The sequence below is a fragment of the Cinclus cinclus genome, chromosome 5, assembly GCF_963662255.1.
Source record: "Cinclus cinclus chromosome 5, bCinCin1.1, whole genome shotgun sequence".
Classification (NCBI taxonomy): domain Eukaryota; kingdom Metazoa; phylum Chordata; class Aves; order Passeriformes; family Cinclidae; genus Cinclus; species Cinclus cinclus.
In genome coordinates, this window is record NC_085050.1 from 23,643,865 (window position 1) to 23,658,198 (window position 14,334).

General features: G+C 38.2%; 1 protein-coding gene across 3 annotated transcripts in view; it reads left to right on the forward strand.

The window, feature by feature from the left end:
• The first annotated feature begins 6,314 nt into the window (after positions 1-6,314).
• Positions 6,315-14,334, forward strand: part of SLC30A9 (solute carrier family 30 member 9) — a 31,949-nt gene continuing 23,929 nt past the window's right edge. The window contains exons 1-4 of one of the 3 annotated variants that reach the window (XM_062492726.1): positions 6,315-6,457; positions 8,184-8,360; positions 10,900-10,962; positions 13,638-13,737. In XM_062492726.1, the coding sequence (XP_062348710.1) occupies positions 6,361-6,457; positions 8,184-8,360; positions 10,900-10,962; positions 13,638-13,737 (437 nt within the window). In that variant the 5' untranslated portion in view covers positions 6,315-6,360. Of the gene's footprint in view, positions 6,458-6,788; positions 6,804-8,161; positions 8,361-10,899; positions 10,963-13,637; positions 13,738-14,334 lie in introns of those variants that run through there. The other 2 variants (XM_062492728.1, XM_062492727.1) reach the window with 2 other exon arrangements.

Here is a 14,334-nt window from a genome sequence, read left to right on the forward strand (position 1 = left end):
TTTTCACTGTATGTGCTTTGTATGTCAAGTATTTATTTTGAAACAAATTAAATAGTTTTCTGTATTGATACCTATTGTTTTGTTGATGTTCTTGAAATCAAATTTTGTATATTTTCTAGAGTTTAAATATTACCTGTGTGTGTTGCAAAACAGCACTTATTTAAGTTCATGTCTCTGAGCGAGCTTGAGTTACTGACCAATAGCTTTGTGTTAAGTGTTTCAGGTGAATGTTGGGTATTGGATTTTTGTGTGTCTGTTTAGAATGGTGCAGAACGCAGTGAGCTACTGCAGGATCTCATTTACATTTTCTAGAGAAACAGGAAGATTAAGGTGTATATCAAAACAAAAAAAGAGAGCTGATCCCTGCCTTTAATTCATTGGAACTATTCTGCCTTATATCTGGCATAGGTAATACCAAGTCCTGTGGTAAAAAATCTATGTGCCCAGTTTACTGCTATATTTTCAGTGCAGGTGTTAGCAGAGAAAGTTGTACAGCTGTGTTTTGGCAAAAGTCCTGTCCTTCTAATTTTAAAATAGATTACTTTGTGACTGTGGTTACATCCTACTACCTAAGTAGGTGCCACTGCTGAACTGAGTCGTGGTTACTGCTGAATTACTTGGAATTTTTGTCAGGATAATGATAATTTGTTTTGCAGCTACTAAGCAAAATTGTGAACCAGTGTTTTTAAGAATTTGACCCTATGTTGCCCTCTTCTTGTGGGCTAGGCTTAGCTCATTGGTGAAAGCACAGTTAGCAGCTGCCTTCTGTTCAACCCAAGTGCCAACCAGATACGCTTTATTCTACCACAACAAGCTACCACCATACAACTGGGGTTTTGTAAAAGCAGTAGTGTGGATTGTATTTTGAGAAGCCACGAAAAACTGTTCTTACTTTAATTTGAGTTCATCTCTATCACAGCTTCCATGAGTCTGACCACAAAAACTTGTTTGTGACATGAGTGTTCTAACAGTCCAAACTCCTGATTGGCATGAGGAAACTGCTTTCCTGGAAAAAGTGCCGATCATGGCATTTTCATTTGCTATGTGTGACCCTATGAATATTCACTCATGTTTCTTTGCCAGTGTTAAAAGCAGTGTTAAGAGTATGCTAGATGAAGATGATGCATCAGTTCCGATATTTCACAGGAAAATGAAGCTGAAAACCAGAAATTATAGAAGGTGCAGGCCTAGATTGATTATCTGTAGGAGTTAAAGCAGTATCGGCAGTAGTTTTCATAAAGGTAGAAATGCAATAGAAAAAGAAGGTAGAAGGATGGGAAGAAAAATTAAGAGAATGCAGAAAATCACAGAATCATAGAATATACCGAACTGGAAGGGACCAGTCAAGATCAGCAAGTCCAGCTCTGGGCCCTATGCAGGACACTCCAAGAGTCACACCAGTTCTGTGGTACAAAGATATCTGGAAATCCTGCTGGGTGCTCTGTTGTTTTACAAACCCCATATCACCATTCATGGTTTCATGCCATCAGTATCCTCTGGACAGTACTTAAATTTTCAAGCTGTAAATTATCTATAATTTATTCTCCATTAAAATACTGTTGAAATAGCTACACTGTACCGGAGCTGATGGTCTAATCTTGGTTTACTTAAAATTGAAAACAGTTGCAGTGGAATTATGTGTTCTTCTTCAGAAAATCTGACCAAACAGTACTACTGTCCCTTTCAACATACTTTCCGCTGTAACAACTTCAGTTAGGTTCTTACTAAAGCACAACAAAAATAATTGTGAATCCTTTTAGTGATAACGTTTAAATCAAAGACATGAATGAAAAGTTTTTTGTAATGGTAGATGGAAATCTGACTTGCTGAATTTTCATATGTCTAGTGGCATTTTCAGTTGTGTAACTGTATAATACAGAGAAATATTGAAGCCTTAGAAAACTACAGGTACAGCAACAAGCATCAAGTCCAGCATGCATGTATTTGAGCATGTCAGTGGCTCTATTCACATTTCTAATTATCTCAAATTTTTTAACGTGGGGCAGAGGTAAGATGTTCAGTTGCGTTAATGTGTATATACTGTGAATGGATGATGTGTGTATAAACTTACAGCAGTGGATAAACGACTAAATAAAATGTAATAATTTGAGGAGTTTTCCCCCTTTTTGGAAATGGTAATACACTTTGCACTTCACGATGAAACAGCCTCTTCCTGTCCTCTGGTGGCCTTCTCTCTTTGCAGAGTGTTACACATTTGTAAGGGGAATAGTTGTTAAAGAAGATTCTTGCACTGCACAGGTGTTTCTAATATACTACCTTTATGCACTTCAAAAGTACTAATTGAGCTTATTTCACATTCTTGTAATTATTTCTTTTTCATTATAAGCAAAAGAATCAAGCTGCTTTTAAGCTGGTCTGTGTTTGGTTCATGTAAGAGTTTTAGGATAAGTGGAGTAGCAAGAGACTGATGATGAAGCTTCATCCAGTCCTATGTTCTGAAGCATGTCTGCGTACTACTGTAGAGAATGAGTAGTTGTTTCAGTATTTTATGTATTATGTACCTATTATTCTTTTTAAAAATTTTAAGGTAGCTTTCTTGTTTTTGGATCAAGGTAAGTGCTGCTAAACTTAAGAATTCTTTTTCCTTACTCAGAGGCTAGAAATTTTATTTGATTATATGATTTGTCCATTTGAAATGAAATTGAATTCTTTCTCCATGTGCTAATTTTATCCCAAACCACTGACCTCTAGTGGCTGGTTTGCAACTATGAAGCTAAAAATTTTAGTAAAGTAATGTGCTCCTCCTTAGTCTGTTGGCTACAGTAAAGTAATTTTCCATTTAAATTTCTCAGGAGTATAATGCCTCTTCACAATTTATTGTCCTTTGGCAGTCACTGGTTACTGCTGGTGTTCAACTGGCTTGTTGAGGACTGCTGTCCCCAGTTTAAGAAACTGATGATTTTCAGGTGAATGAACTGAATGTGAGTAACTGAAAACACTTATCCATGTGCTGGAAATGAAAATATTTACTTTTAGTTTATGTAGATCTTTGACCCAATGACCATGAAATAGCTTTACAGACCTGCATGACTCAGAGTGGTGTTATGCAAGCTTCTGAAGATTCACCATTCCATGCTTTGGAAGAGTCATTTCCCTCATGCACCTGCTCCCCAAAAAATACTGTCTCATTTTCTGTGAATTTAAATGGTTTGCCTGAAAAACTTAAAGGCTGTTTGGGATCACTGGACACTTTATGTATTCACACTTTTTTTGTACTATTGGTATGTAGCTGCTTTGTGATAGCTTTAGGATCATAAAAGGTACAAAATCAAAATCTTTCCCTTTTCCCTTTTTTGCCCTTGCTATGCTGTATGAGAGACCCACAAGGCAGGATATGATAGGAATCCTGAAGAGTAATTTAAACCATATTAAATCAATACCATCAGCTCTTCTGGTGGATCTTGGGACATTGCAAGTCTCTCTCCACTGTTTGAAATTGAAATATTTAATGAATCTCAGATCTAAAAATATTCAAATTTGCTTTATATTACTTCATTTTTCATACAAGGAACACTAAAATCCTTAATTTCTTACTAGCCTCTCTATATCACATATTTCTTGCTAGACAGTAATATTAGAGAATTTCATCATGACCTACTGTTGTAGCTCGAGTAATACCATCAGTTACTGAGTTGTTTTAAATAAATAGGAATGATGCAAGTGTTTAAAGGCCTATATTTCAATCCAGTCACCTGTCTTTCTTGGTCTGCAAGCAGTTCTATGTAAACTTTTCAAATGTCTCCATAAAACAGGTTCTAAATCTTAAAAGGTCCCTGTTCTTCCTGAAGACCTGGTAAGGCAACTTAACCTTATAATTTTTTGTAGGCAAGGTAATATGCTATATAAAAAATGGTTCTGGGGTTTTTGCAAAAGGAGGCTTGAGGAAATGACTGATACGGCAGCAAGTCTCCCTCCTCTTATGAGCAACATACCAAGATCTTTACACAACTGATCCCCTAGGCAGAATTTCAAATGGCACAAAAGCCTGTGGTATATAGAAACATTTTTTTTATCAGTTAGCATTTAGCAACTTGAATATGAGTGAGACTTTACTTTTTTTTTTTTTTTTTTACTAGCTTGATTTTAGGAAATGCAGGCTTAAAGTAGCCAGTTTGGATGTCCTGAAATACTGTGTAATTTAGGATGTTTCTCTGTTCTTTGCTAGTGATTGATAACTAATGGTTGAGATGCTCATAAATAAGGTTAATATTCTTTTCTTAGGATGGTGCTGCTGCATGCCAGGAGTCTTGATAATTCATTATCGACTGCTTTATGTACTTGGCTACCCCACGCAGAATAGGCTGCTATTGATGCTCTTTTACGTGCTCTTTGTCTCCATCAGTTTTCAGTGTTTGCCAATATAAAGGGTCATTCACAGCAGCTAATTGTGTAAATCCTGGTTGACCACCACACTGTTAATATCTGTTAATCTATGATATTCCCGTTTTATTATTTTCCTTCCTGTTTCATAATTTTAATGCCAAAACCAGATAAAACAAATTCAGTTATTAAGATGGATAAAATAATATTAAATCGTTAGTAGTTCCATTTGGTTTTGGAGAGGAAACAATAAACCTAAACTTAGCATCTCTTCTAGAGTATAGCAGTGACTCTTCAGGTACAAATGTTTCAAGAATTTCTATATGCTTTCAAATGTCTTTACGTAGGGGATAAAAATAGAGAACTCCTAACATCCTCTTCCTTTTTGTTTTTTACTGTTAGGCTCTTGACAAAATAACAAGCAGCCAGCAAAACATGTATCAGCTGCATGTTAAACTCCAGCTGAAATTGGTGAATTGACCTCACCTGTGCTACTTTACAACTTGCAGTCAATTTACTGTTTAACTCCAGTTCTGTACATCTGGTACTTAATGATACAGCATCTGTTGCAATATTCCTGATTCATTTGGTATGGCTGAAGTTGTACTGCTGGGAAGATGAGTGTTAATTATTCTGTGGAAGTATTTTAATTCAATTTGCCTCCCCTGGGCTTCTAGGAAAACTTGTTTGGGCAATGCTGTTTGCTAGGCAGCTGGTGAAGATGCGCCAGCAAACTTTGTTTTAAAATCTAATTGTGTATGTTAAAGACAGGCACCGTAATAACTCTCCCCAGTGATCAAATGCCTTGTGGATTGTCAAGTATATTAATTATCCAAATTCCCTGTCAAGCTAACTTCTGGTGAGCTCCCATGTTCCTCCTAGTGTGCAAATGAAGACAAGGAAGCCTGAGACATTTTCTCAGTCATGCAAACCAGTATCAAAGCTATACTGAAAAAACCCCAACCCTTTAATAAAAAGGAGTTTAATGCAGTGCCAGTGGGACTGATTACAGGCATGGTCCTGAGTAGGGCAGGAGGTGTCACAGCTGGGCTCAGGCAGCCCTTAAAACCATGGAGCACAGGATCAGCCACATGGAACACTCCCTGGAGGAAGATCTAATTTTAAATCGTACTTTATCAGCACTCATCTGGGAAGTGCATTTTAGGGGATGGCTCTAGGCTAGGGGAGCACATTTACATACAGAAATCATACAAACACACTTAGCGTACGTTCTTTAATGTTACCTATGTCCACAGAAAGGCAATGAAGCTTCTGAGGGTCTGGACCACAAATCTTATGTGAGTTTTTTGAGGGAGCTGGGGATATTTATCCTGGAGAAAAGGAGGCTCGTGGCAGACCTTATCACTCTCTACAGCTGCCTGAAAGGAGGCTGTAGCCAGGTGGGGATCAGCCTCTTCAGGTGACCAGGGACAGGACAAGAAAGGAGGCTGAAGCTGCGCCAGGGGAAGCTTAGATTGGACATCAGGAGCAACTTCTCCATGGAAAGGGTGCTTAGACATTAGAATGGGCTGTCCAGAGAGGCGGTGGAGCCACCGTCCCTGGAGGTGTTCAAGAAAAGACCGGCTGAGGCTCTTAGTGCCACGGTCAGGTCGACACGGTGGTGTTCGGTCATAGGTAGAACTCGATGATCTCGGAGGCCTTTTCAAACTAATTATTCCCATGACCCCATTTAAAAATTCTCTAATACGTTTTCACCTGTGCTAAGAAATTGAAAGCACGTACATTTACTACACGTAGCCGTACGTGTGTACGTCTCCAGCAGGCCCACTACCGGAGCCGCTGCCCGGGGCCGCCCCGGCGCAGGCGCGGCGGGCGGGGCGGGTGAGTCAGCGGCGGTCCCGCGGGGCCCGCGCACATCCGGGTGCCGCGGGCCCCGCCCACCGCCGGCCTCCGGCCACCGCCGCCGCCCGGGGCCAGCGGGGCTCCGCCGCAGCCGCGCCGGCCTCCGCCGATGCGAATCGCCGCCCGCCTGCCGGCCGCTGCCGAGCGGCCGCCGCCATGATGCCGGCCCTGGCCGCCCAGCGGCGGGGCTGCCGCGGCCTCTACCGCCTGTACCTGCGGTGTCAGGCGGCGCCGCGGCCCCGCGCCTGCCACGGTGAGTCCTGCGGGGCCCGGGCCGCTGCCCCGCGCCCGCCGGGGCTCGTAGGGAGCTGTGGCGGAGCTCCGCGTTTGCCTGGGGCACAGCCAGCGCAGCCGGGGTCCCTCCCGAGGCAGTAGCACCGCTCCCGGTGCGGACACCCGCGGGCCGGGGAGCGCCGGCTGTTTTCTGAGGGGCGGCTGTGAAAAGGAGGAAAACGTGCGAGTGTTTCGTGAGCGCCGTGCGGGGCCGGGAGCCCCGGGCCGGGCTGTGCCAACCCCGTCTGACGTGAAGCAGGCGCGTCATGCCCGTGCCGGGGCCGAAGTTTGCAGTAATTACATAAAACGTAGCGCGGTCTTACAGGGTTAGTGTTGGTCCGAGGAGCCAGCCCTGGCTTTTCCTTTAGGCCACAGATCTCATGGAATTTGAATTCTGAGCTGTTTTGCCCCTTTTCGTGTAGTCACCGTTAAATTGCAGCAAATGCTTTTTTTTCTTTAAGGGTTTCTTGTGTGTGCATGAATTAGTAGGAAAAATGTTCTCTAAATATGCTGATTAGGTTTTCCCTTTTCAACTGCTCCAGTATCACCAAAGTTAAGGAAACAACACTGCTCGTCTTGTGGCACGTATTTATTGTAGTATTTTATTAATTTGTAATTGGTAAGTTCAGTGGACTGCGTTGAGTTCAGCATTAAGGGCTTCTGTCTCATTGTGACAACTGTCAGTATGAGCTGTCCTTTTTTTGGGGATATTTTTCCTTCAGTAAGGTTCAGGTCAGTGTATGTGGACATGCAGGTGTGCAGAAGACTAAAAAAAAAAAAAGGAAAGTGACTTTTATGGTATGGGTAGTTCTGTAAAATATTTTTTTTTTTGTGTGAGAGCTGTGTTGTTCATAGTTAAGTGGTCATGCTTTGTATGACTTTATTTACTAGAACCTCTTAATTATTTTTAAAAATGTATATATTTTTAGTGAGTGCTTTCCAGAGCAGCCATTTTCCCTGCTGCATTTATGTTTGGAGGTGTTATTTACTCCCTCTACAAATGTTGGGCTCCCTAAAAGAAACTGATTGCCAATACAGGTTGGTCTGTACTGCAATTCTGCTTTTGCCTAATATTTGAAATGGAAGACTGCCTTCCCAGGGTGGTTTGTCAGAGGACTTTTTGCATATTTATCTTGTAATTTGTCTGTTGTGAACGCTGCAAAATTTAAGACACTTCCCTATAAAATATTTTGTACAGTGTTGTTTGCTTTTTACATGATTTCTGTAGCAACTGTATAATTTGCACACAGTTCAGTTTTTCTTCATTCTTCACAGCTTCAGTAAGCTGTGATTTGTGCAGTGTGCAGTGAGTGAAATGAAATGGCAACACTGGCTAATAGTTTTGTAGTGGTTTGTATTTGTTCTTTTATCAAGATATGTTTTTTAAAAACTTTGAGGCAGTATGACTAGAAGGAGACTTAGTGTATCAGAAAGCCGATCTTGTCAAATAGCTTTGGTTTTGGGGTTTTTTTTTTTAACCCTTAAGATCATCCAGAGGTCTGGGAAAAATGCATACTGGAGTGTGGGAACCCCCCTGATGTTAGAATGAAATTTAAAAGTGGTTGTTTGAAGAGAGGTAGTGAAAGCACAGGTCAGTACCTACAAGCTGACTTTCCATAACTTTTGCTATCAGATCAGGACCACTTTCCTTTCTTTTTCCTCCCAAAATGGCTGCCTGAAACAGCTTTTTACCTTCCACTTGTTAGGATGGCAAGTTTCAATGAAAAGTGGGAATCTGTTTTACCTTCTACCGTGTAATCGCCTGCCTGTGCAGTTGATGAGTCAAGTGAGAGTTTATACCTCCAATGGTCAGAAGAAAGATCTTGGATCAGAAGATGCAAATGGATCAGCCCGTGGAGAAACCCTGCATAAAGTTGAAACAGGTAATACTGAGCTACAGTAGAGAGTACTTATAAAAATGTTAAAGCTTAATATATTCACAGATAACCTTTTTTTTTTAAGTTGTATGATATTACAGAATTCTTAGTATTTTTGGTTGTGGGCATCTCTATAGGAAATTCAGATGCATAAGCAGGGATGAAGGAGTGCTGAAATTTATTTCTTTCAGTCATTCTGATATTTTAAGGGTTTAAATTTAGAGTAATCAAATTTCAAGTGGTGATGGAAAAAATGTGGATGTTGAAAGGGATTAAGTAATTTAAGAGCTAAGAAATGGAATGCTTTAGTCATCTTTCACCGCTTTGTTTGTTTATCTGAATTTTTGGTAATATTTCTGGTGTGTTGTGTCAAAGGAATGAATGATAAATATTGAGTGAGTGCCACTACTGAGCATTGTGGCATCTCAAGGCCAGGCTATAAATGGCCAGTAAAGAAGGCTGAGCTGTTTCATCTGCTGGAGCTTTCTAATCTGACAGTTGTTAGAACTGCAGCATTCACATTAAACATTTGATACAGTCTGCATAACCTGACCCTCCCTGCTGTTTGATTGTCTATCTTGTGCTTGTGAAATTCAGAACTGTCTTGTCCTTGATCCTCCTGTACCATCCTCTATTTTTGAGGCTTAGTAACTGTGGGACTGCACAGATACAGGTTTGGAAGACTCTGCTTAAGAGATAACAAGCACTTTTCAAAATGAGAGCTCTCTTTTTTCTGCTTTTTTCTACAATGGGTGGGGCCTTCTGGAGAAAATTTTCTTTTCCTCCTCAGGATAGCAGATATTTGTTCCCTCTTTAGGAACTTGTGAATTCCTGGAGCTTGCAACAGTCTTTAAAAGCTAGTAACTGTAGCCAGGTAAAGGAATTACATTCTGATGTTTGGAAGTGGGAAAGTGACTCTTAAACATTGTTCAGCCTTGAAAGTTACCATATCAACCTGTAAGTGGTCTGAAAAACAGTGATGGTGAATGGAAGTATTCTGTATCTTTTTTCCTCAGTGATGCACCGTGATTTTGTTCTGACTGTAAGCTGAGGTAGTAAACTTTGAAACCATACTTGATGTACATAGATCTCTGTGCATGGATATATGTAATCTTCGTATTTTTGTATATTCCTCCCCCCACCCCGAAGTCTTGTGACCCAATCTTTTGTTAGATAGTGTTTGTGATATTTATTCTGATGATCTAAATGGCTGTATATGTTTTTTTGAAAAGAAGGTGCTACTCAGTTTTTGCAAAGCACTCTTAGTAGGAGTTTTTTTAATCATGACTATAATAGATCAGCTGCATGGTATTCTAAACCAGGTAAGGAAAGAAAAGAACAACTAGGGGCTTTTGCTTCTTTTGTTTTCAAGTGAAAGGGATGACTGTTTAAGGAATGCTGGTTAGTTATGGTGCAGCCTTATTTGCTGTGTAGTAAGATCAACTTCATAAATTTATAAGGCTTATTTTTCCAAGAAAGTGTCCTTGAATTGTTGTTAGCTGTAGTTCTCAGTTGTTTTTAGGGCATTAACTAATTGCCTGATTGAAACATAGTTATGTAGTCCAAGCTTCAAGAGAATCTGATCTTTAAATAATTTAGGTACTCTGTTAGGCTAGGAGTACCTCATTACTTAACACTAACCTGCTAAAAATTCTGCATTTTTAAAATATATTGCTTTCAATAAGGTCATTTTAAATTTTGTGAGTGATTATGAATATGTAGCAAACCTCCAATGTTATAGAGTGGTAGGGCACAAAAGAGTGGATATGTTGATTTGATATGTTGGAACCATAAGATTTTTGTTCTGAAGGATATGTTGAGACACATGAAACAAGTATGCAATATTTGTTTGAATTCTCAAGTAGTACTATTGGTTTCTAAGTAGAAATCTCACTAAAATCACTGGATTTTCTCATTTTCCAAATATTAAGATTCATTTCACTGTTGTAAATTATATTTTGTTGGTTTTTTTAATAGAATCATATAATCAAGTTTCAAAACCAGCTGAAAGACTTGTTTTTGTTCCAGTTCCAGCTTGTTAAATAAGAGTTGTGGATTTTGGTTTGCATATTCTGTGTTTTAATGAACTAACTTTTTGGAAATGAAGACACTTCCATACCTTAAGATTAAATCCCAGTTTGGAAGCTCTGAAACATTCCGATCTATAACAGCCATAATCCATATAGAATTAATTATATTTACTAACCTAAAATTTTGCATAAAACTTGTCCCAAGCACAAGTGCACTGTTAAAATACATTTTTAAAATTTGGGGTGCTCTCTGAAGTATGTTGAAAATTAGTGTTCTTCTGCAAGCTCCTAGGAGTTTATTGATCAATGCTATATTAAATATTTACTTTTTAAAATATTTTTTATTTCAGTGTTTTGAAAGTTTTAAATGCTGGGAATCTGGTGAATGCATTTTCTAATTGCCAAGGGTACAATGTAATATTAAGATATATTCTAATGTTATGTCAGTCAAGCTCTTTACTAAAAAGAAAAGTAGGTGCTTCCATATTTACAGTGACCTTAATTTTATTTTACAGGACAAGATACAACTAATGCAGGACAAAAGCAGTCTTCACCTAAACAGCCAATCCAAGTAAAAGGTAAAAGAAATACTTAGTGTAGTGGAATTTTAATGTTGTATGCTAGTAGTAAAAAAAAAAAAAATGTGTAGGGAAACTGTGGCTCTTCTTCAACTGTGTAAGCAAGTTATGTGAATACCATTTTAAAACACACTTGTGTGCCAGCTTTGTTTGGTACTGTTTTGGTTTGTTTGAAAATGACTCCTAAAAAATCCAACATAGCAATATTCTTTCTAATTGCTCACTCTTCTCTGTTTGTAATTTTCATTTAAACTGCAGAGTCCATCAGGGAAAGATTGATTTGTTTTTTCATGTGTTATTGCAGTCTGTCCTCCTTGCATGTTTTTAGGCATGTCTGTTCCCCCTCTGACTTACTGTGGCTAAGCTCAATGCTTGATCTTCCCCACTCCTTGTTCTAAATCTTCCTCTGTTCTTTCTTATTACTGAGTTAATCTAATCAGTGTTGCTTCTAAATAGATTTTGACCACATGAACTGCCTAATCTGAGTTCTGTAAAATTCCTATTTATGTGTAGCAATGTGGTGGGCTTGACACTGGCTGGACACCAGGTGTCCACCCAGACTTGTCTATCACTCCCCTCCTTGTTGGATAGGGTAGAGAAAATGTAGAGTAGGCTTCTGAGTTGAGATAAGGACAGGCAGAGATCACTCACTGATTATTGTTGTGGGCAAAACAGATTGGACTTGGGGAAAATCAGTTATTTTATTGCCAGTCAAATCAGACTACAGTACTGTGAAATAAAAACTAAATCTTAGAACACCTTCCTCTAACCCTTCACTTCATCCCAGGCCTAATCTGCTTTTCTCTACCTTCTCATCCCCAGTGGTGCAGGGGGATGTAAATTTCTTTAATGTATGCGTGCAGGGAGAAAATACGAGGTAGATAGGAGAAATTTCTGGGAAATAATTGTGAAAATAGATATATATTTCAGTAAGAGTTTTTCCTCTCTTAATTAAAGATGTGCATGGAGAAGTGTTTATGTTAAAGAATTTATTTGTGTCTAGGAAGTGGAATTCTAATCTTAAAATGCTGCTCTGACTTAGAAATTTAACGATCCAAGTATTACTAAGTAGTACAAAGACAGTAACATTTTTAAAGGCTCACTAATCTTAAAAACGTCTGCTTTTTAAAGTGTTTTGTTTACATCATCTTTTCTTGAGCTTGTCTTTCTCTTGGAAACACCAAATCAGTTTTTTTTCTCTACATTTAGAGTTTTATACAGTTACTTGAACTAGGAGTAGGATTGTTGAGCTAATGTACAATATATACAATGTACAATATATGATTTATGGAATTTACTTGCATGTCTGAAAGGTGAATTATTAAGTGTTTGATAAATCCGTAAGTTTTTTTTTAGTAAGGTTAATATGATTTGGGTGTATATTTGTTTTAACTAAACGATGGGAATTGTTCTTGAGTCAAGATTTTCAGACTGTTCTAACCTTAGTAAATGGTGTACTGTTTTTTAGGAAATATTTAAAGTTTTTTTTCATCACCTTCACTCAGGAGCTTTGCGAGATGAATGTCATTATTCAGGGACTTGAAAAATTGTTAAAATTCAAAGTGGATGAGAGAAACCAGATTATTATGATAAATATTGATACCTGTACTGTTAGTGCATCATGGAGTGTCAAGCAATATATTTTGCTATATTTTGCAGAAATAAGTCATTGTAGAACTCTTGGAAAAAAATTCTCAAAGTCTTTAAAAGCATTATCTTTCTTTAAGTATTCTATGATTTAAGGAGTAGTTCTGCACCAGCTATGGCAATCATATCAGTCCTGTGATTTGAAATAAGTTGATGTGTGCTCTAAAGTCTTCTCACCAATAAAATCTGAGCTTTTTGTTTTGTTGAGTTCTGTAATGTTAGTTATATTACAATGTTAGTTAGTTGTGTTATATCCTTCTGAATGTAGTTAGTCTTCCAATAAGCATGTTTTTAATGCATGTTAGTGTATAGGGATTTATATTTGAGAATACAATGAAGTTATGTACATACAGACAAGGATGAAATAATAGCATAAATTTAAAATTCCATTTATAATTTTTTCTGAATATGTGTAGTATTTTTTTCCTTATGCATGAAAATCTGATAAGAGTACATCTTCCAGACATAAAATGCATTATAAATAAAGAATATATGTTTTTAATTGTTATAAATGCCCAATGTGAAGAGTACTAATTTTGAATGTAATAGTTGAGAAAAATGATGTATACAGTCTGTCTCATTTCTCTGTATGCTCTGCAAAAGTCAAAAGTCTTATCTGCAGAAAGTGGACTTAATTATTGGAAAAAATAGAAATGAGTATGTTGCTATTTCAGTAGTTAGACCAAGGATTTCCAAATGGCCATATTTGAATGCTATTTATGTCACCAAGCACCGTCTCTGACATCAAAGTTGGAGAAGTAGCTGACTGTGGCAGTAAGGTTTGAGAGCCCTGAACTATGGCTTAGTAAGTAGCATTTTTGGAGGTAAATCATTCTACCCTTACTCATTTCCACAGTGAGGAAGATACCTTCCTCTTCACTGTCAATTTTCTGTGTCATTGGCCAGCAGTGTTTTTCAGATTTCGACTAAAAGACATTACAGCATGACACTAGATGGAACTACTTTTTGAAGTTTCTGCTTGTAGTCTCTATGAGTAACTTAACTTGTGTATCTATTTTTTTTTTAAGTGAAAGCTGTCCTTAAAAAAAGAGAGTATGGACCAAAATACACACAGAATAACTTCATCACTGGAGTCAGAGCAATAAATGAGTTTTGTCTTAAATCCAGGTATGATGGGTTTGAGTTGAGATTTAAATTCTGAATATTTGTTCATATGTGCATGAGAAGTCATTCTGATTGCAATGATTTCGCACAACTTTTTCTAAATGCTTTTGTGGTGTACATAGTTGTAAGTGGCTGAAGTTAGTTCTTGCTTAGTTTTAAAGTGGACTAGGAGCTTGCACTTAATTTTTCAGTACTTGCTTCTTAAAGTAGTTTATTTGTGTTTATGACCTGGAGTATAGTTGAGGGGAGACACCTCCATTCCTCCTATGTTTACATAGTGGTATAGATGCCCTAACGTGTAGCTCAGCACAGGAAATTTTATCTGTTTCCCCAAGCAGCTTTGTTATCTTCAGCCTTTTGCAGCTTGTGCTGGGAGTCTAAATTTTGGGATTACATTGCTTAAATTTTCTTGTCACATGACTTCTGATTTCCGTTTAGGGAGGCCAATTCATACAGCCTCTTGTTTAGCATCTGTGCACATTATCAGTTACATACAGATCATTCATGGGATGTTTTATTATTTATTGTTTTAATACTTTGTCTTCAGTGTGTAATATTTCACAGTGTGAAGACATGATTTGTGCTTCTGGATGTGAAAAA